General features: G+C 39.6%; 1 protein-coding gene across 1 annotated transcript in view; it reads right to left on the bottom strand.

Annotated features, from left to right (window-relative positions):
- The window catches only part of CR1 (complement C3b/C4b receptor 1 (Knops blood group)), a 178,290-nt gene that overhangs the window by 88,303 nt on the left and 63,616 nt on the right, over positions 1–26,371 (bottom strand). Inside the window, 4 exon segments of the mRNA XM_078357041.1 lie at positions 19,082–19,309; positions 21,508–21,593; positions 23,937–24,039; positions 24,126–24,302. Of these exon segments, the coding sequence (XP_078213167.1) occupies positions 19,082–19,309; positions 21,508–21,593; positions 23,937–24,039; positions 24,126–24,302 (594 nt within the window).

The raw sequence follows: 26,371 nt of genomic DNA, 5'->3' as shown, positions 1-26,371 counted from the left end.
CTGGACAAAAAAAAAATAACTCAGAATTTTTTTTTCTTGTGATGGGGAATTTTAATTCTAAAAAAGGCCAATTCCCAAGCATTTCTAGTCCTTTAAAAGTTATTTCTTCAAAATCCCAAGAAATAAAAGAGATTTGCTAAAGATCCAACTAAGCAAAATCTTATCAAGTATCTTCATATATATTCCTTGGTTACTTGCCCTTCTTTCTTGGGGACCTAGCTGTATGTCCTTTGCCCATTCTCGTGGGGTGGAGAGAAGTTTGGTCTTTGAATTTTTCAGTACTTTCTAAATAATAAAGCATTTACTCTTTGTGATGTACATTGCATATTTTTCTTGCAGTTTATCAGTGGATTTTTCTTATTCTGGTTTAATTTTAAATTGAAATTCAGGTTCGTGTCTCTCGCTTCTTATACCGCTGTCACAGTGAATGTGGCAGAATTCACCTTTAAAGCCACGATTAGATAGAATTACACGGAAATGAGCAGCAGTCATACATAAAGCTATTATTGAGTATCTAGAAATATTCTGATGTTTTCTAGAGGTCATTAGTATGGCCCATAATATCGTTACAAAATTTTGATCTCTAAAGATGTGGACTAATGAGCACAGTGCCACTTCTTTTAAAAATGTAAGAAGATGGTTATTATTTTGACAAATTTTTTAAAAGTTGTGCTTTTAAAAGTTAATTTACTATAATCTGAATCCATACAAAAGTAAGCTAGTTACATTTATAATTACAATTCTTTCATTTCAATTTTTAGTATATTTTTATATAGAACATAGTACAAAGTACTTTTAAAATAAAGCTTAGAAAATACCCAAAGCTGATTTTCCAAATATTTCTCTTGAGTAGTCTTAATCACTCTTCCCATAATCACTTAATGTCTTTTTAGTAAATTAATTTTTCTCCCTAGAGAAAATATGTAGCATATATTTCACTCCAAGCTGTTTAAAAGAGTAGGTTTCTGCTCTATAAAATGAAAGGAAACTAAGGGGGGAGAAGTATGTGTGTAAACAAGCACATATGTGAGAAAAGATAGGCAGAAAATGAATCAAAATACTAGGAGTGGTTATCTCTAGGTAGCATAATTATATGTGACTTACTTGTTTTCATAACTTTCTTCATTTTCCAAGCTCTCCTTAATGAGCCCATTCTAGATTATAAATATTTCAAAAAAGAAAAATGACCAGCATATAAACCAGAAATTCCAGGCAACATATTATTCCTTTAAGTAATTCAAACTATTTTCTATATCCTAAATGCAGTCTTTTCCCCTGAGTACATACTGTGTGCTTTTAGCATGAGGCAGAAGGGTAGGGGTTTCAGTGATGCACACAAAGAGGGAGGAGCTTTGCTAGGTCCTGGGGAAGAGGCAGCATCTTCAAGTGCACATGTCTGCATCTCTGTGAAGTCACTTCAAAGACTTATGAAGCTCAGATCTTATTCTGTTGAAATCAATTGGCTCCTTTCCAACCCATCTTGAACATTTTATTCGAGATGTTCTTCAGCGTTATGGTACTTTGTCAAGGAAGGACACTGAAATAACAGGATGGTTTCATTTAGTTAACAGTATGGTCGACAATTGAATTTCCCAGAATTTATAGACTGATAATCATGATGCTAGCAATCCATATAAATTACAAGGTTATTAGAGATGTTTATTGCCCTCTGTGATGACTGCTATGTAGGGCACTAGAAAGTATGGTATAAATGGAGACACTGAGGAGATAAGAGAGAGATTAATGAGTAACTTGATTTTTCCCTTTTAAATTTTGTCCAAAGAAAAAATGTTCTCAGAGTTGTGCTACTAAATAAAGAAATAAGGAGCCTTATTCCATTCTAGAAAATGTACAGGTCACTCAACAAAAGAAGTGTTTTTTTGAGTCTCTTGTTCTAAACCATGGTGGTAGCAGGGGCAGAAATAGGAACTGGTCATCTTGTAGGGGTCAATGTCAGAAAGCATGCCCTTTCTCTTCTACTTACAGTCAAGAATGAGCTACCGTAGTGGATTTGGTACAAGTGCTTCCCCAGTCATACAGGAGCCTCTCCTTTTAAGGCCAGGAATGGTGTCCTTCCACCAATGGACAGACCTCCTGATGAGGCCGTCCAGTTCATTTGCTCCTCGGTTATTACTGCCACCAGATTCTTCATCGTCATTCTCCTTTCATTTCACCGGACTTCCCAGCATCACCTGTTACCTGTGTTTCTCCAAACACTCTCATGTCTAAAATACAGCTATGTCTTTGAGCCTGCCTCTTTACTCTGCCCCAGAAGCTGGGTGCACAGGTCTTAATGCCTGGCACCGATTCTAACTCACATCTTGTCTACTGTATTTTGACACAGATGATTCACTTTGTTCCAGTGGAACACCGTGATCCAAATTCCAATCTTAAAGGGACAGTTGAAACAAAATTTTTAAAGGACTTTCTACATACTAAAACGCAATCAGTCGTCAGTGCACACAACTTGAGATGTACTCTGATGTAAAAGAGTATTTTCAAAAAGATGGGGATAAATGAAATTTTCGTAAATTCATTTCTCAATTGGTTAACCTGCTCAATTGATTATTGAACATTTCTCATTTGATTATCTATACTCAGAGATTTGGGGGATATTTTAAAAAACATTGTCTCTATTCATCAGAAGGTACTTTAGCATGGTAAAGAAAACACACATAAGCACAATGTATGGTACACTGTAAGTGGCTAAGAATTTGAAGAGTAAACGAGCAAGTAAATGAATGCAATAGCATTAACAGGCAAAAAGCAACACATGAAATGTCAATTTGTATAGATTATGTACTGTTATAATGATGGGAGAAATGTTTGTCATTTGGTGAAAAAGAGCAGGATTCAATATTGTACAATCAATATAATCTCAAGGTGTACATGCAAATGTAAAATAATATGCAAAGAAGCTTAAGAATACTATTAGGTGGATAGTATTAATAGTAACTACTATTGCAGGTAACTTTTACATATTTTATATTTTTCCCTATTTCTTGTTTTTAATAATGATGACACATCACTCTTAAAATTGTTTATTTTTTAAAATGGTGTAGTCAGGAAATGTGAATTTCAAAGAGAGACATCATTTTGGACTAGAGTTGTTTGGGAGAGCATCTTAATTATGTGACTTCTGAGCTGGGCAAGAGAATTTAGAAAGAAAGAGAGGTGGAAAAGTGTTACAGGCAGATAATCTGACAGTAATAAGGCTAAATCAAATAATTTAGCATTGTGGAATGTTTTTTAAATGAAGTCTTGTAAAAATGATTGTTGTTCTTACAGTCCGCTGTTCTTTTGTCTGTTTCTAAATGAGTGCCTGAGCAGTTAGCCCTGAATCAGTTCCGCCTGGCTTTTCCCCCAGCACTCTGATAGTAAAGGTAAATGAATGCCTCACCCAAGAACTTTGAAGACATAACTTAACGCATTCCTGAAAGCACAATATTTTCTGTCTTCTTTTATCTTAAACTTCCTGCATTATTTATTTGTTGTTTGCTCCCTTATAAATGTGTCTGTGTTAGTGTTGAAATAATACTATTTTTACTTTGAACTACTGGATTAACATTAACAAAATATATTATCTAGGAAACCATGCCATTTACATCTTAAGATTTTTACATCCCCTTGGTACATTAGCCATGTATCCCCCAGTGTATGCCCTTTTGAGAAGGATCAGGCCAAACAAACACTAAACCTTCAAAAAGTAAAATATCAATTCTGAATAAAGAAAAAAAGCAATGTCTATTTCATTTGTTTTCATTAACAGTAATGTCAAGTAAGCTGGAAGCAAAGTGACTAGGAAGACAGATAATAAACAGGACATTGCAAAGTCATGTCTATCATAGGAGAAAATAGGACATAATCTGTAACTTTGTGTTTAGAAAACTTTGAATTGCTTCTCCTTATATTTTGGTTAACTATAAAATACGTTTCCCTCTTCCTTTCCTTTTCCTGTGGCCCCTTCCACTGACATCTGCTGCAATTAGGATTTCTGATGTATGTAGATGTAACATGCCAGGTTGAGCTTAATGCACAAGTATATGAGAAAGAGGTAGGACATAAAGAAAGGAAATTTAGTAATGACTTTGATGCTTTTGCTTCTGGTTTCTAGAGGACTGGTCTAATTCTGTTCTAGGACACATTATGATCTGGTTCCTGAAAATGCCCCTAACACCGATGGAGAGGACATTTTAGGATTCCTGGGTGTAGTCAAAGTAAGCCAGAGCCAAATAAATTGCTCTGTATGTTAAAGAAAAATGGAGTTTTGAATTTGCAGGAAGCCCAGGAGTCTAAATGCCAGTATTTACTGCATACCCTGAGAATGTGGTCAAGATTTGAACAAAGGAGAGGAGTATCCACTAAGAGAGAGAGGCCTCGGAAGAGGATGGAAAGCCCAGGCTAAAAGGGGAAGTCGCCAGTGAGAAATTTCTCATAGTAAGATATAGTTCAGGGGTTAGCAGAGTCTTCCACTAAAAGGCCAGATAGTCAACGCTTTTGGCTTTTGGGGTCTCTGTTGTAACTACTCAGCTCTGCTGTTGTAGTATAAAAGGAAGCCGGAGACAGTAGACAAATGAATGGGTGTGGCTGTGCCCCAGTAAAACTGGAATTGGCTCACAGGTGGTAGTTTTCAGGTCCCTGGTATACTAGTTACTTCTTAGTTCAGTGATTTCTAATATTGATATAAGCTACTTTTTTATGGTATAATTTCCCTTTTCACCCCAAACCTTAAGCAATATGTACCACACAACAGCTTGCAGTAAGCCTGCTCTGAGTAGGTAGAATGAAAGGCCAGGCATTCAATAAGCCCAACTGACGCCTGTAATCCCAGCACTTTTGGAGACCAAGGCGGGTGGATCATGAGGGCAAGAGATCGAGACCATCCTGGCCAACATGGTGAAACCCAGTCTCTACTAATAATACAAAAATTAGCTGGGCGTGGTGGCATGCACCTGTAGTCCCAGCTACTCAGGAGGCTGAGGCAGGAGGACTGCTTGAACCTGGAAGGCGGAGGTTGCAGTGAGATGAGATCGCGCCACTGCACTCCAGCCTGGCGACAGAGCAAAACACCATTTCCAAAAAAGAAAAAAGCCCAACTGAATGAAGAGTGAAAGAAGGAGCAGTCATAAGAGGCCAAATAAAGTAGAGAATTCAGTGGAAGTCAGAAATCAAGGGAGTCGGAGGCTGGGGAGGTAAAGTGAAAGTCTCCAGAGGACATTGAAGTGACGGCGCCCTTAAGAGAAGCTGGAAGACTTGGAGGTATAAATAAGCAGCAAATTAGTGCTTGGGTTCCACAAGAAGAAGAAAAACATACTACTTCTCAAAGTTCCATAGCATAAATACACGAAATCATAGGAATGCTTTGGAAAAGCAGTGACTGTGACTGCATAGGCTTAGAGTCAGCACCCTAAAGCAGTGGGAATGGCAATCATAATCCAATAAACAAAAGAGGCTTCCAGCTCCTGAAGTACTTCCTTACTTCTTTGGTATCAATGACCTATCTAGTGCAATATCATATTCAAATCCTGTTTCCACTTTTAATATTTGAGTTGTTGAAAACATTTTGAATTCTGCTATTTTCTTCATTTGTTTGCAGTTTGGGGATGAACTCCACTGCCTCCTTGAGAATGTAAATGGAGAGCAACTTCTTTAGGTTTGTCACAGGCATTACTGCTAATTGGCAGAAAAAAAAAACCAAAAAACTTGTCTTAATTGTTTAAGTTTCTGTTTTGAAAGAAATCAGTACTTTGCATTTTGAAATTTAAGCTATAATTTGCCTTAAGTTCCTGATATCTTTGCAAGATGTCCAAAAGGAAAATCATAACCATATCTCATCTTTTAATACTAAGCAAAAACTTAGATTAGAAAATAATACTAAAACCAACTTATATTTTGTGTCAGAACACACTAAATTGTTTATAGGCAGATGTCCATGTCTTAACACATTTTACTGTTTTTTACATTTCTGACATAATTTTAATTAGCAAATAGGGTTTACATTGAGATTTTGACACTTAAGCTGCACAACATAAATGACTTTGCATTGAAATGTTACATGACGCTTCCCTTTTCTCCTATAGTGAAGATATATGTTCTGTCTTCTGTACAAGCAATACTCACAGTTAGGGGAGCAGCAGTAGCTGTCATGAAGGTATTTAAGAACTGTCAGTGAGCCGGGCATGATGGCTCACGTATGTAATCCCAGCACTTTGGGAGGCCGAGATGGGTGGATCACCTGAGGTCAGGAGTTCGAGACCAGCCTGGCTGACATGGTGAAACCCTGTCTCTACTAAAAATAAAGAAATTAGCGGGGGTGGTGGCATATGCCTGTAATCCCAGCTACTTGGGAGGCTGAGGCAGGAGAATTGCAGGAACCCGGGAGGCAGAGGTTGAAGTGAGCCGAGATCTCGCCATTGCATTCCAGCCTGGGTGGCAACAGCAAGACTCCGTCTCAAAAAAAGAACTGACAGTAAAAAGAAATATTGACTCACTTTTTAATATCAGTAATAACAATCAGGTACAAGTAATAGCTAACATTTTCCAACATGCATCGTAAGTGAGGCACTATGTTAAGTAAGTTAAGAACTATTATCTCCATTTCACAGGCATGGTAAATGAGGTTTACTGAGGATAAGTGTCTTACTCAGGGTCTCACAGAAAGTGAGTGACTGTGAAAACGGGCCTCAGTGGTTGCAGAGCCCTCGCTCTCACTTGGTATGGTGCACTGCCTCTTTGATAAAAAGATAAAACACTTCATCTTTTATCAATAAAATGGTGAAACAGTACCAGTACCTGCAGATTTTCTGTACGAGTTGTATTAGGGATTTAAGAATGGAAGCTTGAAGAGTTAACTCACTTCAATACTTTCCACTGTTTCTTCATCACTCAGTTACTCTTTATCCTCTTATGGAAATTAGAGTGACAGCATCATTTGAGACAAAGAGGCACACTGCTTCAGTGGCCAGAGTTTTCGCAGGATAGGGAAGGCACACTTGAGGTCCATGGGTGAGGAGGAGTGGAGGGCTATATAGCTAGGTAGTGTGAACTTCCAAGGAGTGGTGATCAAGTGGTAAGATGAGTAATATTCTGAACGTGGTCTTGGGTGATGAGTGGTACTTGGGGTTTGGGAGAATATGATCTCGATGAGTATGTGTTGAATGAAGAGCCACGTTAATTGGTGGTTAATGTGAACAACAGGAAAATTCAGGGAGCCTTTACAGAGGATGGCCTTAAGAGTTTTATCACTTTAAGCACCACGATAATGGAAACTTTGAAATTTTGACTGTGGACAAGGCTGTTTTGTGCAGAAATGGGAGTGGGTACGAGGCAGTAACAAGAGGCAGTAATGGGCTGTGAAATGAAGAGGTCTAACTGGCATTATTCCTCAGTGATCAGTCCATGACCTATCTTATTTAACATTTATCACAAACTACTGTTGTTGTAAATACACAGTGAAATATCAAAATGTGCAGACAGCGTTTCTTTAACTAGTGAAATGCCAAGCCAGTGAGATTAAATCACAAGAAGAACTTGCCAAGTCTGTGTGATAGGGCAGGAAATCCCAGTATGGAAAGATGCCCTTAAAGAAACACTTTAATTTTTTTGTTGCCTAGTAACTCAGAATATAGAATAAAAAGTGAGAGATTGTATACTGTTCTCTAGAAAAATACCGGCTCAATATACCAGAGTAGCTAAAACAAATTCAATAAAACATAGGGAGAAAAAGAATATTGAAAGAAAAGAGGAAAATACTTTAGGTTTGTACTATATACAGTTCTGGATACTGAATTTCAGTAACATAGAATCAGATTCAGAAATGGCAATTGACATTGTCAAAATACCAGCATAAAGAGTTCAAGATTTGGAATTAAATAATCTGGACTAAAGGCCTAATTCCTAACAACTTCCTACTGGTTTAAACAAGCCACTGAATTTCTCTGCACCTAGAGTCTCCTCTGTTTTGGGATAACAATTTTTTTTTTTTTTTTGAGACAGAGTTTCGCTCTTGTTACCCAGGCTGGAGTGCAATGGCGCGATCTCGGCTGACCGCAACCTCCACCCCCTGGGTTCAGGCAATTCTCCTGCCTCAGCCTCCTGAGTAGCTGGGATTACAGGCACACACCACCGTACCCAGCTAAGTTTTTGTAGTTTTTAGTAGAGACGGGGTTTCACCATGTTGACCAGGATGGTCTCGATCTCTTGACCTCGTGATCCACCCGCCTCGGCCTCCCAAAGTGCTGGGACTACAGGCTTGAGCCACCGCACCCGGCCGGGATAACAATTTTATTGGGTCTACCTACCTCACAGGTTTGCTTTGAGAACCAAAGAAGATAATAAATGGTAAATAAACCTATAAAATAAACATGTTAACTGTTTTCATAAATACATTAACCATTGCTATTCTTATTATTAATCTTGATTACTGTACAGGTAGAGATTAAAAAATGGTCCCTGCTCACAGAAGCTCATAGTTCAAGGAGCAGGGATCGTGAGGAGTATAGTGGGGACCAAGGGAGCAATAGAGACAGGAAAGACCAAGGTGGAGGGCGCAGAGGAAATGGGCAGAGTAATTAGGTATTCTTAATTAGGGAAAGCTGAGTATTGAGAAAGCACACAAAATCAACAAGTGTGATATCATTTAAACACATGTGCTTACCAAATTCAATGGTGGTACAATGGAATGAATATTTGTATCCTTCAGAATTTATATGTTGAAAATTTACAGGATCTAATTACTATAGGGTCTCAAAAGGTGGGACCTTTGAGAAGTAATGAGATCATGAGGACAGAGCCCTTGTGAATGGGACTAGTGCCCTTAGACAAGAGACCCCTGAGAGCTCCCTCACTCCTTTTCTCTGATGTGAGGACACAGAGAAGAGGTTGAAGTCTATTAACTATAGAGCAAGCCCCACCAGACACTGAATTTGCAGTTGCCTTGATCTTGGACTCTTTACCCACCAGAACTATGAGGAATAAATGCTTGGTTTTTAGAAATTAGATAACATTTTTAAGAGACAGAGTCTTGCCATATTGCCCAGGCTAGCCTTAAACGCATGGTTTAAGCAGTACTCCTGCTTCAGCCTCCCGAGTAGCTGGGACTATATGCAGGTACCACCGCGCCCTGCTTAAGTGCTTATTCAAACTGCCCAGTCTATGGAGTTTTTGTTATAGCTGCCCAACTATATATACCAACAGACTGTGACAATTGGCATATTAGAACAAGGAGCAGCCTTGAAACCTGCAGTAAGTTTAGGACAAGTTAAAGACGCACTATGTAACTTGGTAGAGAATTACGGCAGAAACTTCCCCTTGTGGTAACACAGTGGTGTTTAGCTCACTCATTCATTTGATAAATATTTTGAGAATCTCTTTGTTCCAGGGACAGTTTAGATTTGTTATGTAGCCATTGATGAAAATCCATTGTATCCACTGGGCAAAAATCTCTGACTACATGGAGGGAGAGAGACAATAAACAAGGAACTTAATTATTTAATTAATTGTAATAAAAGAAGATAAGTCTACGAAAAAAATACAGCAGGATAAGAGACATCGGGAATGTGAGGATGAGGGTGATACCATCCTTACAAGGATAGTTAAAGTAGGCCTCCTTGAGGAGCATTTTAACGAAGGTGTGATGATTTGAGTGTGTGTATTCCTTCTATTTCTGCCCCATTTTAGTTGCTTAGGAAGTCTTCAGACTGATTATGCAGTTTCTGAATTGTCTCCCAGGTTTGAGGAAGACTTCAGCCTGCATCTATCCAGGCCTGGTGTGATTGTGGCTCTCCCATAAAGCAGGCCATATTGTTCTACACTATTCTATCACTGTCAGTCTTTTTTAGCTCCAGGATAGAGGGCTCTTCTGACTTGATGACCACTATGATACTCTCCACTTATATTCTGTGTTTCTCACATGCTTCCTTCTTCTTTACTATGAGGCCGTTTATGCCCTTGTCTTTCTGTGAGGAAAGCTTGAGCTCCAGATAAGGAATAATCAGCCCTCCTCATACAGCCACAAGACTTAGCTTATTGGCCACACCCACTCAAAGAGGAATGACTGCATGATTAACCAGCCCAACTCCTTCCAAGATAAGGCACCTCTGCCTTCTGATTATTTAAGTTTATTATTTTTCTTCCCAATTTTAGCTATGTGTTATTTCTAACATGAGAATCAATGGTGTTTGGTTATACTAATGCACTCACTATCCTGAATCCACCTTTGCAAAGATTATGAGAATGAAAGAAATCTAACATGGCTGACTCCATCTTGCTTCGAGCCTCACAGGCAGGCTGGCTTCACTCGTTCTGGATGTAGGCCAAGGTAACCATGAAAGGAATTTAGTTTATAATTTAACTTTGGAGCAACGATAATAACAGTCTCTACCTAAAACTAGCTCCCTCCTTGCTCAGGGCCTGAAAACTTATGAAAAGCCAAAAGATTAGGATTATGAGAGGGACCTGAACTCTGCTAAGATACAGGCATAGTTTTTATAATCCACTACTGCTCATCAGGAGTCAGGTGGCCAGAGGTCAGAAGATTTGTGACTTCCCTAATTGCTCCTATAGATAACATCACTACTGTAGAGTGTATGAGTGGTCTTCTGAGATGTTTTTCAGATTTTTGCATTTGGCAACTGACTGACTCTACCTGGACCTGTGACTCATGACTCAACTGGTCCTGTGGCTTCTACCTAGAGGTGGATACAGCACATGAGGACTGTTTCCCACACCCCCATCCTCAACCAATCAGTAGTACCCATTCCCTAGCTCCCTTCCTACCAAATTATCTATAAAAACCCTAGCCTCTGTGTTCTTGGGGTGACTGAGTGATAACTCCAGTTCTTCCACATGGCTGGCCTTTGTAAATTCAACTCTTTCTTTACTGCAATGTCCCATGATCTCAGTGAACTGATTTTATCTGCACAACAGGCAGGAAGCAGCTGTCAGACAGTTACAATCCCAAGAAGTGAAACAGGCCAAAAATGAAAGTTTAGGAAATGTTTAGAATTTTTCCTGGATTACACATATATAACAGGTGTTAGTGTGGGTTACATAGATGTTTGGGAGGTTTACCTCCCTGACCTTTAAGTGTAATGAGGATCATGATCTTTCTTTCTGCCACATCCCTGGTACCCCGGTCAGAGAGAGAATGGTTGTGCCATGGACGTTACCCTTTAAAAGAATATGAAGAAAATAGGCAGGTTTTACAGGACGAAAACATGAAGAAATGGTATATGTTCTGAGGCTGCTTACGCTATACAAGATACTACTTTCTAAAGAAATAATTTTATGAAATGGTTATTGAGTCATGTTTATGCCTGAAGATGATTAACATGAGGAAATGATCTTAAATTACATGTGTCAAACAAATAATGGTTAGGCTTGGGAATCTGACCCTCTAGTTGATTAACAAAGAATAGGCCATAAGGAATGAAGGATGACATAGTTAGAAGAGTGGAGATATTCAGATATCTTCAAGATATTAAAGTATCTTGAATATTTTCCAGAGGAAGAAATAATCACGTTCCCCATATGGTTTTAACTAGAGACGGGTATAGATACTGAAAATTAAAGTCCCAACTTCTTTAATTCAGACTTAGTAATTTTTTTCAAATTAACTCACAAAGTATAGTGGTATTTAATGAGAAACTTTAAGAAGAAAAATGTATTGACACAAGTGCTTTGTTAAGGTAAAACGCCCAATGACTTACCTTTTCTTTTTGTAATGAAAAAGAGCAAAGAATATTTATATATGAAGCCATAACATAGAGAGAACATCAGTTGGGAAGGAAGGAACTTTTAATCTTGACTAATTCAGTATTTCCCATGAAATTGACTAGATTGTTTACAGCAAGATCTGCTATAACAAACTACTTTTTAAAAAGTGTATTGACATCATTGTGAAATATCAAAACTTCAATTTCTGTAAAGCTTGTTATTGGAAATTGCACTTGTTTAGACTATTTTCTTTTTTTTTTTTTTTTTGGCCAATCAGTTTGAGCTTATGAGGTTGCTCAGGTTAGCCTTGAACTCATGACCTTACCTTCGCAAGCACCACGACCTCCGGCGGGAGCCACTTTGGCTCCCTAGACTATTTTCTATAGAAAATCCCTCACTTAAAAGTTACAAATTCAGTTTTTAATGGGTATAGAATTTGCTCATCAACCTTAAAACATTGCTAGTATTGATTCTGGCCTCATTGATGTTGTTATAATTCAATCAACCAGTACAAAAGCTGTGTACTCTTCCCTGTCAATGACATTTTTAAAAATTCAGTTCATAAGCTTGGGAAGATTTTTTTCTCAAGTTTGAAAAATTAATGGTGGCCAGGCACAGTGGCTCACACCTGTAATCTCAGCACTTTGGGAGGCTGTGGTGGGCAGATCACTTGAGGTCAGGAGTTCCAGACTAGCCTGGCCAATATGGCAAAATCCTGTCCCTACTAAACATACAAAAATTGGCCAGGCGCAGTGGCACATGCCTGTAGTCCCTGCTACCTGGGAGGCAGAGGCATGAGAATCTCTTGAACCTGGGAGACAGGGGTTGCAGTGAGCCAAGATCACACCACTGCACTCCAGCCTGGGTGACAGAGTGAGACTCTTTATCTCAAAAAAAAAAAAAAAAAAAAACCAAAAAAACAGTTAATGGTGTTTACAATATAATTTGTTTATATATTAAAATACCCAACGGAAAGTCTCAATTCTTCCCCATTGGCAGCCTATGTATGCCAATATGATATGTGTGCCATAACAGACCCAATCTAACTTCTAGTGCTATGATAGGATCTGGGCTTAGAGGTCAGTGTCTGCAATGTCTTAGCAAAACTAGGATATCAACAGCCTCATGAACACCTTTTTAAAAACTCCTTCTGCCTACTGTTTGTAAAACTCAATTCCTTTTAAAAATGCTGTGTGTGTTTCGAGATGGAGTCTCACTCTGTTGCCCAGGCTGGAGTAGAGTGGCACAATCTTGGCTCACAACAACCTCCACCTCCCAGGTTCAAGCAATTCTTATGCTTCTGCCTCCAAAGTTGTGGGGATTACAGGCATATGCCATCTTATCAGGCAAATTTTTTGTATGTTTAATAGAGATGTGGTTTTACCACATTGCCCATCTCTGGCCTGATCTGCCGACCGTGGCCTCTCAACATGCTGAAATTATAGGCATGAGTCACCATACCTGGCCAAAATGCTGGTTTTTTAAACAATTGTTTTTATTATCCTATATATTGCCTTTAGTATGAATACCCCTTCGTCTATACTGTTTGTCAAGGACCTTCTTTTATAAGAATTACCGCATCTGTTTATGTAGCAATGGGTTTGTTTGCCTTTTACTTTCTTTTGACTTCCAGGAGGGGTAAGTACAGTTTACATTTCTTGGGATAATATGGGTATACTTACCCTTTTCTGCACTTTAGAATTATCCAAGAGAGGAAAATGGTGAATAAAATAAGGAAGATTGTACCAGATAAAGTGCCTAGGCAATAAAACAAGGTAATTAAATGCATGAAGACTATGACTCATAGGTTTTAAACTCTTAGTATCCATTCTCACTACAGATTGTTAATGCTTTTTTCTAAGGTGTAACTATACATTCTTCTTTATTCTGGGTTTCCGTAACATTAGTCTTACTCCCACAGAGGTATTATAGTTAAGGGGTGAGCTGAGCTGTTTTGTAACCTTTAGTCCAACATCAGCCTTTTCACAAGTGAGTGAGAACCATATGGTGCAGCTGCCCACTGGCTCTCCATGGCCCTGCCCATGTCTCCTGCCTAAGACTCAACACACAGGCATTTCATTGTGACAATACAGGAGTTTTCTCCCTTGTTGAATTATATATTGAGCTTCTTTATCCATTTATTGATTGTTGAAGTTCACAGTCTCCACAGATAGGTAGATAGCCTGGTTAGACCCAGTCTACCCCATTCTGTGGTCTTGGGCAAGTTACCTGAACCTCTGTGTCTCAGTGTCCATGTGTGTAAAAAGGGATGTAAGAATACTATGCCACAGAGGAAGCAAACTCTATTAGAAAACTATTCTTCTGATATAGGCAGATCACAGATATGGGCTCAGAAGTCTGGTCTGTGGCTATTTGTGTGAATGGACACTATCACCATTTGGAAGCATACTCCAGGTTGTAACCCAAAGAAGAAGTTGCATTCTCCTACCACATTCAAATAAAGAATTTTTGACACTGATGAATGATTGATTATTCGTTTGTAATGGTTCAAAGACAGTAAAGAAGCTTTGATGAAGGTTACTCAGTATGCATATGACGATGCCAGTGTCACCATATCCTGGCCTAACCTCTTCATAATTTTCTTTCTAGTTGAATTTACAGTTCAAGATATCTTGATATCTTTTTTACATTTCATTCATTATAGGTAGGTACTCACTGTTAAAGATGCCAGAATTCCTCAGCAAACCCTTCATAAAACTTACCAACTATGAGAGCATTATGTGCACCTAAAAGGAAGACAAAAACCACAAAAACGTCACTCTGGCATGAAACATGATTGAACAGGCCTCTCAGCCAGTGACAAGTCATCCTGATTTTTCTTCAGCACTCTGTCTAATATTTTTTTTTAATGCAAAAAGCCATTGGTTTCATTCACATACTCTCATTTTACCTTCTGCACTCAGAGAAGTCTTTTAAAAAATTAATACAATTACAGAAGAAAATTTATAATACAGAACTAAAGAAAAAAGTCACCCCAAATCATAGTACCCCAAAAATGTTTTCATACATTCTGTTTGGTACATTTTCTCATATGTGTGCTTTCAGATAATTATACAGTAGAAAAATAAGTTGCAACAAAGGCAAAGTAGTATAATCTAGTAGATGCATCAGACTGTATTCAGTGACTTCTATTGTGCATTTCAGTTGCTTCTAGTTTCCCATGAAACGGTTAAGAAAATGGGCAAAATATTTTTATATTATACGTCATTTCCTTAGATTAGATTTCTAGAAGGGCTGACTGGCAGGAATAGTTGTATTATTGTCCACATACATTGCACAATTGTTTTTCATCAGGGATTTTTCAAATTTACAATAAATAGCACCTTCAACATATGACAATATCTGTTACATCACATCCTTGCTTTTTATTGGGTGTTTACCTAAAAACCTTCTTGTTGTTCATTTAATTGACAATTTAAAAACAATGTTTTGTTCTTGTTGCCCAGACTCAAGTGCAATGGCACAATCTCAGCTCACTGCAACCTCTACTTCCCCCATTGAAGTGATTCTCCTGCCTCAGCCTCCCGAGTAGCTGAGAGGATTACAGGCGCCTATCACCATGCCTGGCTAGTTTTTGTATTTTTTTTAGTAGAAAGGGGTTTCACCAGTGTTGGCCAGATTGGTCTCGAGTTCCTGACCTCAGGTGATCCATCCGCCTCAGCCTCCCAAAGTGCTGGGATTACAGTGTTAGCCACCATACCCTGCCCCTTTATTTTATTAATATCAGTTTTGTCCCACTTGTTTACATGTTTCTTCTTGTGCTGGTGCCAAGGAACTTTTGTGTTATTGGCTTATGTTTTGTTCTAATATTTGATAGGGTTAATTCCTCAACTACCTGAATTTTGTCAGTCCCAGCCAGATCTTCAGAATCCTCTAAATCCAGTTAGTAAGTTATCCATTGAGATTTTTGCCAAAAAAAGTGAATATAATTTGATTTTAAGGGAATGTCAAGCTGATAATTGAGAAATATTATCTGTGAGTCATATTGGTTAGCACATTTACAGGATTAATTGCAAAAATGGATCTTGAACAATCTAGGTGTAGAACCATGTATTAGAAGAGTCATAGGAGGGGGGAGAGGAGAAAGTATAGCACTAACTTAGAATAAGAAAGGCTATTCATGATTAATTTTGCTCATCTGTTCCTTGATGTGGGTAGAATTTTCTCTCTTACAGTACCTTCCAGTTGCCAGCAGAGGGCTCAATGACACATGCTACAGAGCTCAATGATACCCGATTTCGAAATCTGCCCTATCCAGCCGTGCTAGCTTAAAATCCTGTCGCCTACAGTGGTGTGAGAGACAGGCTGGTTGCTCTGCGCAGGTTGGAAGGTGCTCCCTAACTCATGCTGAAAACATTTCTTTTAAGGCTCATAGGCTGTAAATAAATCATTATTGTGTGGCTCATGCAACCACAGCGTGATATAAACAAAAAAGGTACAGAGCTGTAGTGAGAAGTGTGAGAAGACAAAGTCTGGCCTTACTCTCACTAGGGGATTTTTGGAAGAGGTGGATGCACGTATCGTACTCCTTAGCTCGTAGCATACATACACTGTAAATATCACACCACACTTGATGCCAATATGGATCAAGTTAACCGTGACCATGACCCGGGAACCATGACCGGGAAGGGCCCACATTCCCTGCACTTGCACTTACGAGGGGTACATATGGCCAGAGGAGGGTCCCATCTGTCATCCGCCTGGCACTGGCTCCGGGGACTGCCTTCCAGAGTATACCCATCTTCACACTCCAAAGTTACATAATCTCCATAGTGATATACTTTTCTCATTTCTAAGCTCTTCGGGATTCCATTCATAAACTGTGGGAAGCTACAATTTACCTCTGAAATGAGACAAATCATAAGGAAATTGATATTTTATTGTTGATTGTTGGTTTTATCCACCAGGGTAGAAGGCTTTATGACTCCAAAACCCATTTTGCCTTGCCCAAGAGGAAGCATATTTTTAATCAGGAATTACTAATCTTACTCCTCCAAAAAACTTATGATTTAACATTTTCTGACTCTGATTTCTTAATGTAAAGTAAGAGACCATGGAATGTACTGTGCATCTGCTTTTGATTAACAACCTGCAACTGGAAAGCTGCGGTAAGATTAGGAATTAAGCTAACTGTGTTCTAGGCCTGGAGCCACTTGGGTCACACTGTAAGGAAAGGGGAGTACCATGTTAACTCTAGCTTCACAACAAATACTGGTACTCTGCTCTTTATTAAATACATTATTCTGGCCCATTTCTGCACATAGAACAAAGAAGTTGGTAAATCATTATTCTGAATTTAAAATACCCTTCCCCTCCCCTCCCCTTCTTCCCCTCTCCTCCCTTCCCTTCCCATCCCTTCCTCTCCCTTCCCTTTCTTTCTTTTTCTTGCTCTGTCACCCAGGTAGGAATGCAGTGGTACTATCTTGGCCCACTGCAATCTCCCCCTCCTGGGTTCAGGCAATTCTCCTGCTTCAGCCTCCCGAGTAGCTGGGACTACATGCGTGCACCACCACACCCAGATAATTTTTGTATTTTGGTGGAGATGGGGTTTCACCATGTTTTCCAGGCTGGTCTCAAATTTCTGACCTAAGGTGATCTGCCCACCTTGGCCTCCCAAAGTGCTGGGATATCAAGCCCGAACCACTGTTCCCGGCCTGAGTTTAAAATACATCTTTCTGATTCATTTGCTTTAGTTCATTTAACTCATTATTTGTTTTACTTTCTTTTTCTGCCCAGCCATCAGTATGTCCTTCATCTTCAAGCACTTCTTTTCAGTTGTAATAGTCTCAAAATTACCTACAATATTTTTTTCCTCTATACAAACCAAGAAGGCAAAGTGGTATTTCTTAAAGTGTGGTCTGCAGTCTTCCTACATCAGAACATTCTGATGAGTTTCTTAAAAACAGACTTTTGACCTCACTTCAAAACAGAATCAGAGTCCATGGAATGGAGTTTGAGGATCTGTCTTTTTAACAAGGTTTCCAGCTGATTTGGCTAATGCTCTGGATAGAGAAACATTGCTATAGACCATGCAATGAAGACAGTTAATAAGATGAAATGAAAGCTGCCAGGAAGACAAAATATTTCCCTTTTCATTATAATCATTTCAATGGTCTCTCAGCCCTACAGGCCTCATGCATCAATTTTCCATATAACCCAGCAAGAATAAGAAATACCGAGAAATGAGTCACCTTTGCAATAATGATCCAGTTGGCTCCAGGTTCCCTGGTCTGTACAGAAAATGAAGGTCTTTCCCACTAACAGGTAGCCGGGGTCACAAATGTAGTTGATTATCGTACCAGGTAGATATGGAGGTATGTGTCCTCCTATGTAATGCCCGTTTTGGATCTTGGGTAGATGTGGGCAGGCTAAACAAGTTCCCACACAAACACAAGGAAAAACACTCAGTTAAACATAGATATATGAACACATCACCACATCCAATAATATCTCTGGCTATTAGAGATACATGAAGACCTGAGCCAACCAAGTCATAAGCCACTCACTCTTATTTTATCAGTGAAACATGGTTTCTCTAAACCTTGACCTCAAGGCATTTAAACAGTATCCTCTCCAGTCCCTACCTGCAAACTGTGTCAGATGGGGGAGTACCACAGGGATTGACAAGCTGATTGATTCAGTGCTGTTCTGTCATTACAGGAGGATGGAGCTGGTGCAGGCAGTCACAGCTACAAATGCACCTACGATTGTCAGGTACTGTCGTTTAAAGCCAGAGTAATATATTAAAGAAAGGAGCTATGGAGGCTAAGTACAATCTTAAACTCTGCTTCTGTAGGGCCTCCTGAGTTCCCTTTGTTAATGGTGAGGTGAAGGAGTCAGTGCCTTGAATAAACACTTGGAAACAACATAAAAAGTATAAATCCCAACATCTGAGTTTCTTAAATTACTTTACAGCATTATCAGTTCTGAAGTAAATTACATCATCAACATGTACTTTTTGTGCAGCACGTTCATCTATCCAGGATACAGACAACTCGTAGTAGTACAGGAAGAATCAAACAAATTTCTTTAGCATTTGTTTTCATATTTTGAAAATTTTCTCTGCAAAATCTGGACCTCACCAATTCTCTTCACTGTCCACCCCCTTCTCTCCTTACCATCCCACACTCCTCACCCCACAGGAAGGGTCATCAGAATACCCACAATTGAGATACAGCCTGCCAATCTAGAACCCATTTGTCATTCTCTTGGGACATAGTTCTGTCTCTGACAGTCATAGCAAAGCAAAATGTTCATAAACAAAAATGACTGTCTTTACAGAAATGTAGAAGTTGTCACCTAGATATTCTGAACCCATTTAGGATATGTGGAAGCAGATACTGACCAGCAGGAGCAGAAAGTTCACAGTGAGGGGCGGGACTGCTCCAAACTCCATTCCCTTGAGGGTCACTGGTGCAGCGGATGGTGCTCTCCCCAATGAGGTCGAAGGTCATCCCTCTGTCTGGGTGGGGGTCGCATGTGTAAGATATTTCTTTTCCATAGGGAATATCTCCAAGGGGAGTTCCTGTATGTGTCCCATTAAGGATAGCTGGAGGATTTGTACAAAATATTTCTAGAAAGAAAATAAGAGCTTTAAGTTCTATGAGAGTTTCAAATAAGATGACTGAAATCATGGTGACCTGTGACTGTGCTCTGAATAAATTGTTTTTCTTTTAGAAAGAATATAACTAAGGTGGATGAAATGTAAATCTGTAAGGCTTTGGTGAGAAGGAACTAACTGATGCAAGACCTAAATTACAGTTTCTTGCAAAAGCCCGAAGATGGTGATCCTTGACCAACCAGGTAGCTACATTCATAGTGAATTTGGAAAGTAATAATTTCTTTTTTTAACAACACCCATTTGGTTGCCTACTTTTAATCAGGCATAGGGAGATTCTTGGGTTGACAATGAGGTCAGGCAGACAAAGTTTGGGCCATCAGAGACCGTAAGTTCCAAGGAAATCTGTGAACTTGAATAAACATGCACTATCATCTTTAGCCACGTAAATGTTTCTTGGTGATTCAAGACCATTATCATCACTACCAATACCAACTATCCAGCGGTGTCATCAGACTACACTGGTAAGGCTCTTTTTACCAAGATTAAATGGTGGCAAAGGGCCTTTTTTTTTACTCTCTTCCAAATTTTTAGTCATCATTTCTTCCTCCTTTTAGTCTGCTTAGAACTGTTCTTTCCCTAAAATCAACTGATGCTTCTAAATGAATTTAGGAAAAGAGATGCCCATGTATATCAGAATTATGTGTGTATAAAAGACTTAAATTCTCATGCTTGGATTTTACTTGTTTGTGTTTTTCCTAAGTTTATTTACGTATTTATTTTCAGCTCTATGGATCTCTGTAAGGTTGAGTTTATTGAATACTTGAGTTTCCTCAGGTATTGAATGTTCTTCACCATAATACTCCCCATCAGGTACCGAATTAATTTCTGTAAGTTATTTTAACCATACAAATTAAAATAAACATTTTTTAATCATCAGTAAAAAAAGGTTTAAAAAATTCTTGCCTTGCTGTAGTAGACAGAATAGGATAAATCAGTAATGTCTTGGTATATAAAACATACTTTTATGTACCAATTTCTGAATTGTGGCCTTTTTTATGTAAGCGGATGGTTTGGACACTTAGGACACCTCTTCATTTCAGACACTGATCCATCATCCTAGCTCCTTCCACCATACTAATTTACCATATAACCCTTTTTTATCATCTCTACAATATCCCTATTAACTATCATATTATAAGTTTGGCATATTTAATTTAAGCACATGGTTTGGAAACGTAGGACATCTCATCATGCCAGACACTGATACATTATCCCAGCTCCCTCCACCATACTAATCTACCATGTAACTCTGTTTTATTTTCTATAACATATCTGCATTTACCATTTTATATGTTATAATTTGTAGAATTTTGTTTACTTATTTATTTTCTTGTTCATAGTCTGATTCCCAACAAGAAAATACACTCCAGAAAAGTAAGGAGGTGTCTTCACTATTCATTCACTGTTCATGCTTTTTCTACACATGGAAAGTCATGGCACATGGGAAGCCCCATGCCATTAGACACTGCAGGCTAAATAACAGGCTGACTAAATTGTTTATGATGTATGAGAAGATAAAAGAACATCAACATTTGGCTGGGCATGGTGGCTCACACTTGCTATTCCAGCACTTTGGGAGGCTGCAAGGTGGGAGGATAGCTTAAGCCCAGGAGTTTGAGACCAGCCTGGACAATATGACAAGACTCCATCTCTACAAAAAGTACAAAGAATAGCCAGGTGTGGTGCCATGTGCCTGTAGTCCCAAATACTGAGAGACTGAGCTGGAAGGATTGCTAGAGTCCAGAAAGTTTAGGTTGCAGTGAGCTCTGATTGCACCACTACATTCTGTCCTGGGTAACTCTTGTCTCAAAGAAAAAAAAATTTAAGAAAGATTACTCCTTGATAAGGAAACTGAAATATAAATGACTGGATAATACTTGCTGCACCTTTATGTCATCTAGTTTCTGGCCACACATTCCCCACAAAATTAAACGCTGTCATTAAACTAAGTGATTTATGGATTAGTAACAAAAACACGTGTCATAGAAGACCTACAAGGCCTTTCTTGAAATTCTTCCAACAAAGAAGTATTTTTATCAGTAATTTAGTTAAGCAACATTCAGACAACAGGTGATTCCATGCAGAATAACACACTGGAAAACAAAAATAAAGAGAGCTATCCAAACTTCATAGTTGTTCTTCCTACTCACGATCACACACTGGAACACTGCTATTCCAAAGGGCTTTCATTCCAGACAAAACACAATGACTAGCAGACCTGCCTTTTAATCGGAACCTGAAAAAAAAGTGGTAGCAAATGTGTGAGCAATTCCCATCTCTCCCTTGATTTCTTCACTCATAGATGCTCAGCTTCCTCACTACCATTTCCTCCTTGACTAGCATTTGGTTCTTAGATTCAGGCCCAGCTAAAAGTCTCAGTTCATTAGGGATCTGAATTCTTCAGTAGCTGGCAGAAACTCAAAGGCCAATTTATTCTAAAGAATCATGGTACCCTGTGACTAGCAAAGCAATTAGAGCTGATGTTGATAATTGCCATATAAACTTCATAGCCCAGCATCACCTACAGAATGCATGAACACAGAACCAGACTTCTCCATGTGCACAAGAGCCATAACCTTCAGGTGTTATTTTTCACTGATGGCTCTTTGACATCCCACTTATTTTCCTTAGTTGGTCACGAGGCAGAACAGCTCTTGATTTGGTAAGCAAAGCAAGGAACATCTAGAAAGAGAATGGGCATTGTTCTTCTTGCCATGACAACTGTAACAAGGCAGAGGAGGCTCATAGAAGCATGCTGAACCACATGCTTTAAGAAATAAAGAAGGATCAGGGGAAGAGTCTTTGCCACCTCAAAATGCCCAACTTATTATTGAATCCCACTTCCCTTCTGAAATCCGAAATCATTCTGAAATTGGAAATCATTATTAAGTGATGGACTTTGTAAATGCCAAAGATTCCTTGGAAATCATTAAAATTAACCGCTTAATTATCCAATCTAGCCTCAGACTTGTAGGGCACACAAAAAAGAGTAATGGATATACATAAACAACTAATAGTACCACTTGAAACCGAAAGAAGCAGGAGGCAGACAAATCCGAGGCAGATAGGGGCAGGTCCACAGTGAAACTTGGCCTTCAAGCCAAAGACAGTTTAAAGCCTACCTACAAGTTCCAGGTAAACCCATGGACTGGATGGAGAAACTGTCTTCCCATGTGGCATGCTTTCCTCTGATTGATGCCCACCCATCATGTATTTTACATATACCTGCTCTTCTCTAAATTGTTTTTTACAGTGTCTTGCCCAACTTTGATTGATGGCTTTGTTTTAGCCTTTTTTGCATACTCACCAACCAATCAGCTCACACTCCCCGTTCTGAATCTGTAAAAGCCCCAGAACCAGCCATACTGAGAGAGAGACCCCCTGACTTCATCCAGGGGACCACCCTTGTGTCTCTTCTCCACTGAGAAGTTGTTTTATTGCTCAGTAACAATGTTCTTCTCCACCCTCCTCACCCTTTGTCAGCATAACCTTATTCTTCTTGGACGTGGGACAAGAACTCAGGACCCACCAAACACAGTTACAAAGAAGGCTATAACAAAGTGACCCTCCACCCTCTGCTAGAGGAAGGCAGCTGCTCCATGTGACAGGAAGCAGCAGTGGGCCAAGCTCACCCTGGAGAAGCAGGCCTGAACAGGTTCATGGGATTGACAGGGCTGTTAACACACCAACATCTGTTGGGCTACAGGCATTATCAAATGCTAAAAGCTATTAGCATGCTGTAGCACCCTCTCTGGGACTTTGTGGCCATGGGCACCCCTGTTTGGGCACTACCATTTTCCCTTCAGTGTGACATGCCTGGTCCAGCTTCAAAACCCACATGAAGCCCACTCCTGTGCCGTTGCTTAGCATGGCCAGCCAGACCCCACACTCGCTTACTCACATACCCCCTCCCACCAGGGCCGATCATGCAGTCATGGCATGTGATCCACGTCAGAGCACAAGCCAGGCATGGCCTGGTGGGCAGAGTAGATGTGGTGTCTCCTGCGGTGAGCCCAGGTCGAGCAAGGCCTGATCGGGGTGTTACTGGCCAGAGGTCACTGGCTGGCAAAATGGTTGAGAAAAGTTCTGCATGAAAACAATTACACTGGCCATTCCTGACATGAAGATATGTAATTGGATTAAAACATACTTATCCATACGCTATTACAGATTCCAGTATTGATTGGCTTTACACTTCCCAAAACAACCTTTGCCTTATTATGAGGCAACCAATTTTTTGTCTTACTCATCAATTTTTTTCTAGCATAACTTTTATAAAATTATATTCTTTTGCCTCCAAATAAATATGTACTCATTCATTTCAAGTTCCAACTGTGTACTCAAGTTCAGTGACTGTATTTAGGTTTGTAACTGATATCGAGCTGTATGTGCCATTTCTCATTGTCTTCTGAAAGTGGTGCCACTTACTTCCTACCTTATTTCAAAACTACCCTTCCATAAATAATCTCTCTGGGTAATTCTTATCTACTAGTTCAGCCCTTTTTCAGAATTAACTCCTGAACTCAGAAGAGTCATTCTCCACACTGAGTCCTTGGTCTCAACTCTGGGTCACACTCACCCTTTGTTGCAAACGAAGGACACCTTTGCTCCAAGCTGGAGATTAAGTGGAAACAGCACACGGCCATGAGGGAGTTGGCCCAGGAAGTCATCACAGGATTTCACTAGAAAAAAAAAAGGAAAAAAACATGAGTAAGGCCTCCATGTGAGGGGTACAGAGAGCAATCTGGAAGCCAGAGAGTCGAGGCACCTGCACATCTGGGGGCTTCAGGGCTCCAGTCTCCCTGGGGTGTGCAGTGCAGAGAAGCAGCCCCTCTGAGGTCATAACCGGGCTCACAGCTGTAGAACACTTCCTGTCCAGGTGAAAAGTTGTCCTGATCACTTGGGGTATGCTCACCATGCAGGATTTTTGGAGGTGGCTGACACACTGTGGGAAGGACAGTTCCAGAGTACTTGTTAGTTACGGGGGAATTTCTTTTGCTAGATCTTATGCTTGCCAGAGAGTGTAAAAATGGTCATTGCAGAGTGCAGATATTAAAAGAGAACATTGGTCATTCAGTAGTCACGTTTCACTAACAAGGAAATGAAGGATACCAAGCAGAGCTGTGACTAGAATCAAGGTCTCTCCAACACCTTGTCTGTGTTTTTTCTACTGAAACATGTTCCTAAGACTACAAGGTAGCATATTCCTCTTGCTTTCAACACTGGTTATGCAGCACAGAGTCGTGCAGGTGGCTTGGCCACTCTTCTGCTTCATCGGGAGGCTGTCTTTCAAGCTCATCGATAAGGCAACTGCAAGGGGTACCATTGCCAGGATCTCATCTAACAGACCCCTTCACCTAGTCTTCATTTTCCCTCCCTGTCCCTCTTTCAGCCAGCACAAAGTTGAACTCTTAGCTTTCTTTCTGTCTCTGTGGACCTGTCCTAATTTTTCCCACTCCATGTTAAGCCAGTCATTTCAACAAAGGAAAGAGGGGGCATCAAGAACAAAATCTCCTGGGGTGAGGGAAGGTGGGAACAGTTAGTGAGTACAAAAAAAAAGAAAAAGAAAGAATGAAATGGACCTGGCATTTGATAGCACAACAGGATGACTATAGTTAGTAATAACTTAATTGTACATTTGAGAATAAAATATTATTTTTAATAAGATTATTAAAAATAATCTCCATGATTATTTTTACATTGCATACCTGTATCAAAAAATTTCATGTACCCCATAAATATATACACCTGGCCAGGAGTGGTGGCTCACGCCTATAATCCCAGCACTTTGGGAGGCCGAGGTGGGTGGATCACAAGGTCAAGAGATCAAGACCATCCTGGTCAACATGGTGAAACCCCGTCTCTACTAAAGATAGAAAAAATTAGCTGGGCATAGTGGCGCATGCCTGTAATCCCAGCTACTCGGGAGGCTGAGGCAGGAGAATTGCTTGATCCCAGGAGGTGGAGGTTGTGGTGAGCTGAGATTACGCCATTGTACTCCAGCCTGGGTAACAAGAGCAAAACTCCATCTCAAAAAAAAAAAAAAAATATATATATATATATATATATATATATATTTATATATATATATACCTATTATGTACTCACAAATATTAAAAATTAATAAATTAAAAATAAACAAAGAACAATCCCCCCAAAGAAAAAAACTCTACAGACTTTTTGGTGAGAGAACATATTCCTTAGAACACATTTTGACCCAAATTTTGGCCGCCTCCATGCACAGCACAATTGGTGTGTTCTCAGGGCGTCAGAATGCATTTGAAACCAGGCATGGTGGCTCGGGCCTGTAATCCCAGAACTTTGGGAGGCTGAGGCAGGAGTACTCCTTGAGGACAGGAGCTCAAGATAGGCCTGGGCAACATAGCGAGACTATCTAAAAATAAATAAAAATTAACCAGGTGTGGCAGTGTGCATCTGTAGTTCCAACTACCTGGGAGACTGAAGCAGGAGGATTACATGAGCCCAGGAGTTACAGGCTTTGGCAAACTATGATTGTACAACTGTACTGCAGCCTGGGCAACAGAGCTGGAGTACAGTTATCTCTGAAAAACAAACAAACAAACAAACAAACAATCAAGAAAACCCCGAAGAAAGCATTTGAGCCTCAATCCGAACCATATATAAAGGAAAATGAGTATATATCAAATATATATATAATATCATATATATATGTGCTTGGATTTGAGCAAAGCACTTTTTCTGAGCTTTAGTTTTTTCAGTTACAATGTGAAAGAATTGAAGTCCAAGGCCTTTTTGATTTGATGCTCTCATTTTGGTCCTCATGGCTCACTTGCCTACTGCCACGCTCCAGGGATAGAGATATTATCATCACTATTACACATTATTGTTCCTTATACATTTGACCGTAGATTATCATTAGGCTCTGGAGTCAGAGCCTTGGAAAAGTGCTTTAACGTTACTAAGACTCAGTTCTCTGGAAGTAAAATGCAGATACCAATAGTAGCTACCTCATAGATTTGCTGTCAATATTAA

This window comes from Callithrix jacchus, chromosome 19, assembly GCF_049354715.1.
Source record: "Callithrix jacchus isolate 240 chromosome 19, calJac240_pri, whole genome shotgun sequence".
Lineage (NCBI taxonomy): Eukaryota > Metazoa > Chordata > Mammalia > Primates > Cebidae > Callithrix > Callithrix jacchus.
This window is presented reverse-complemented; position numbering and strand designations above follow the sequence as displayed.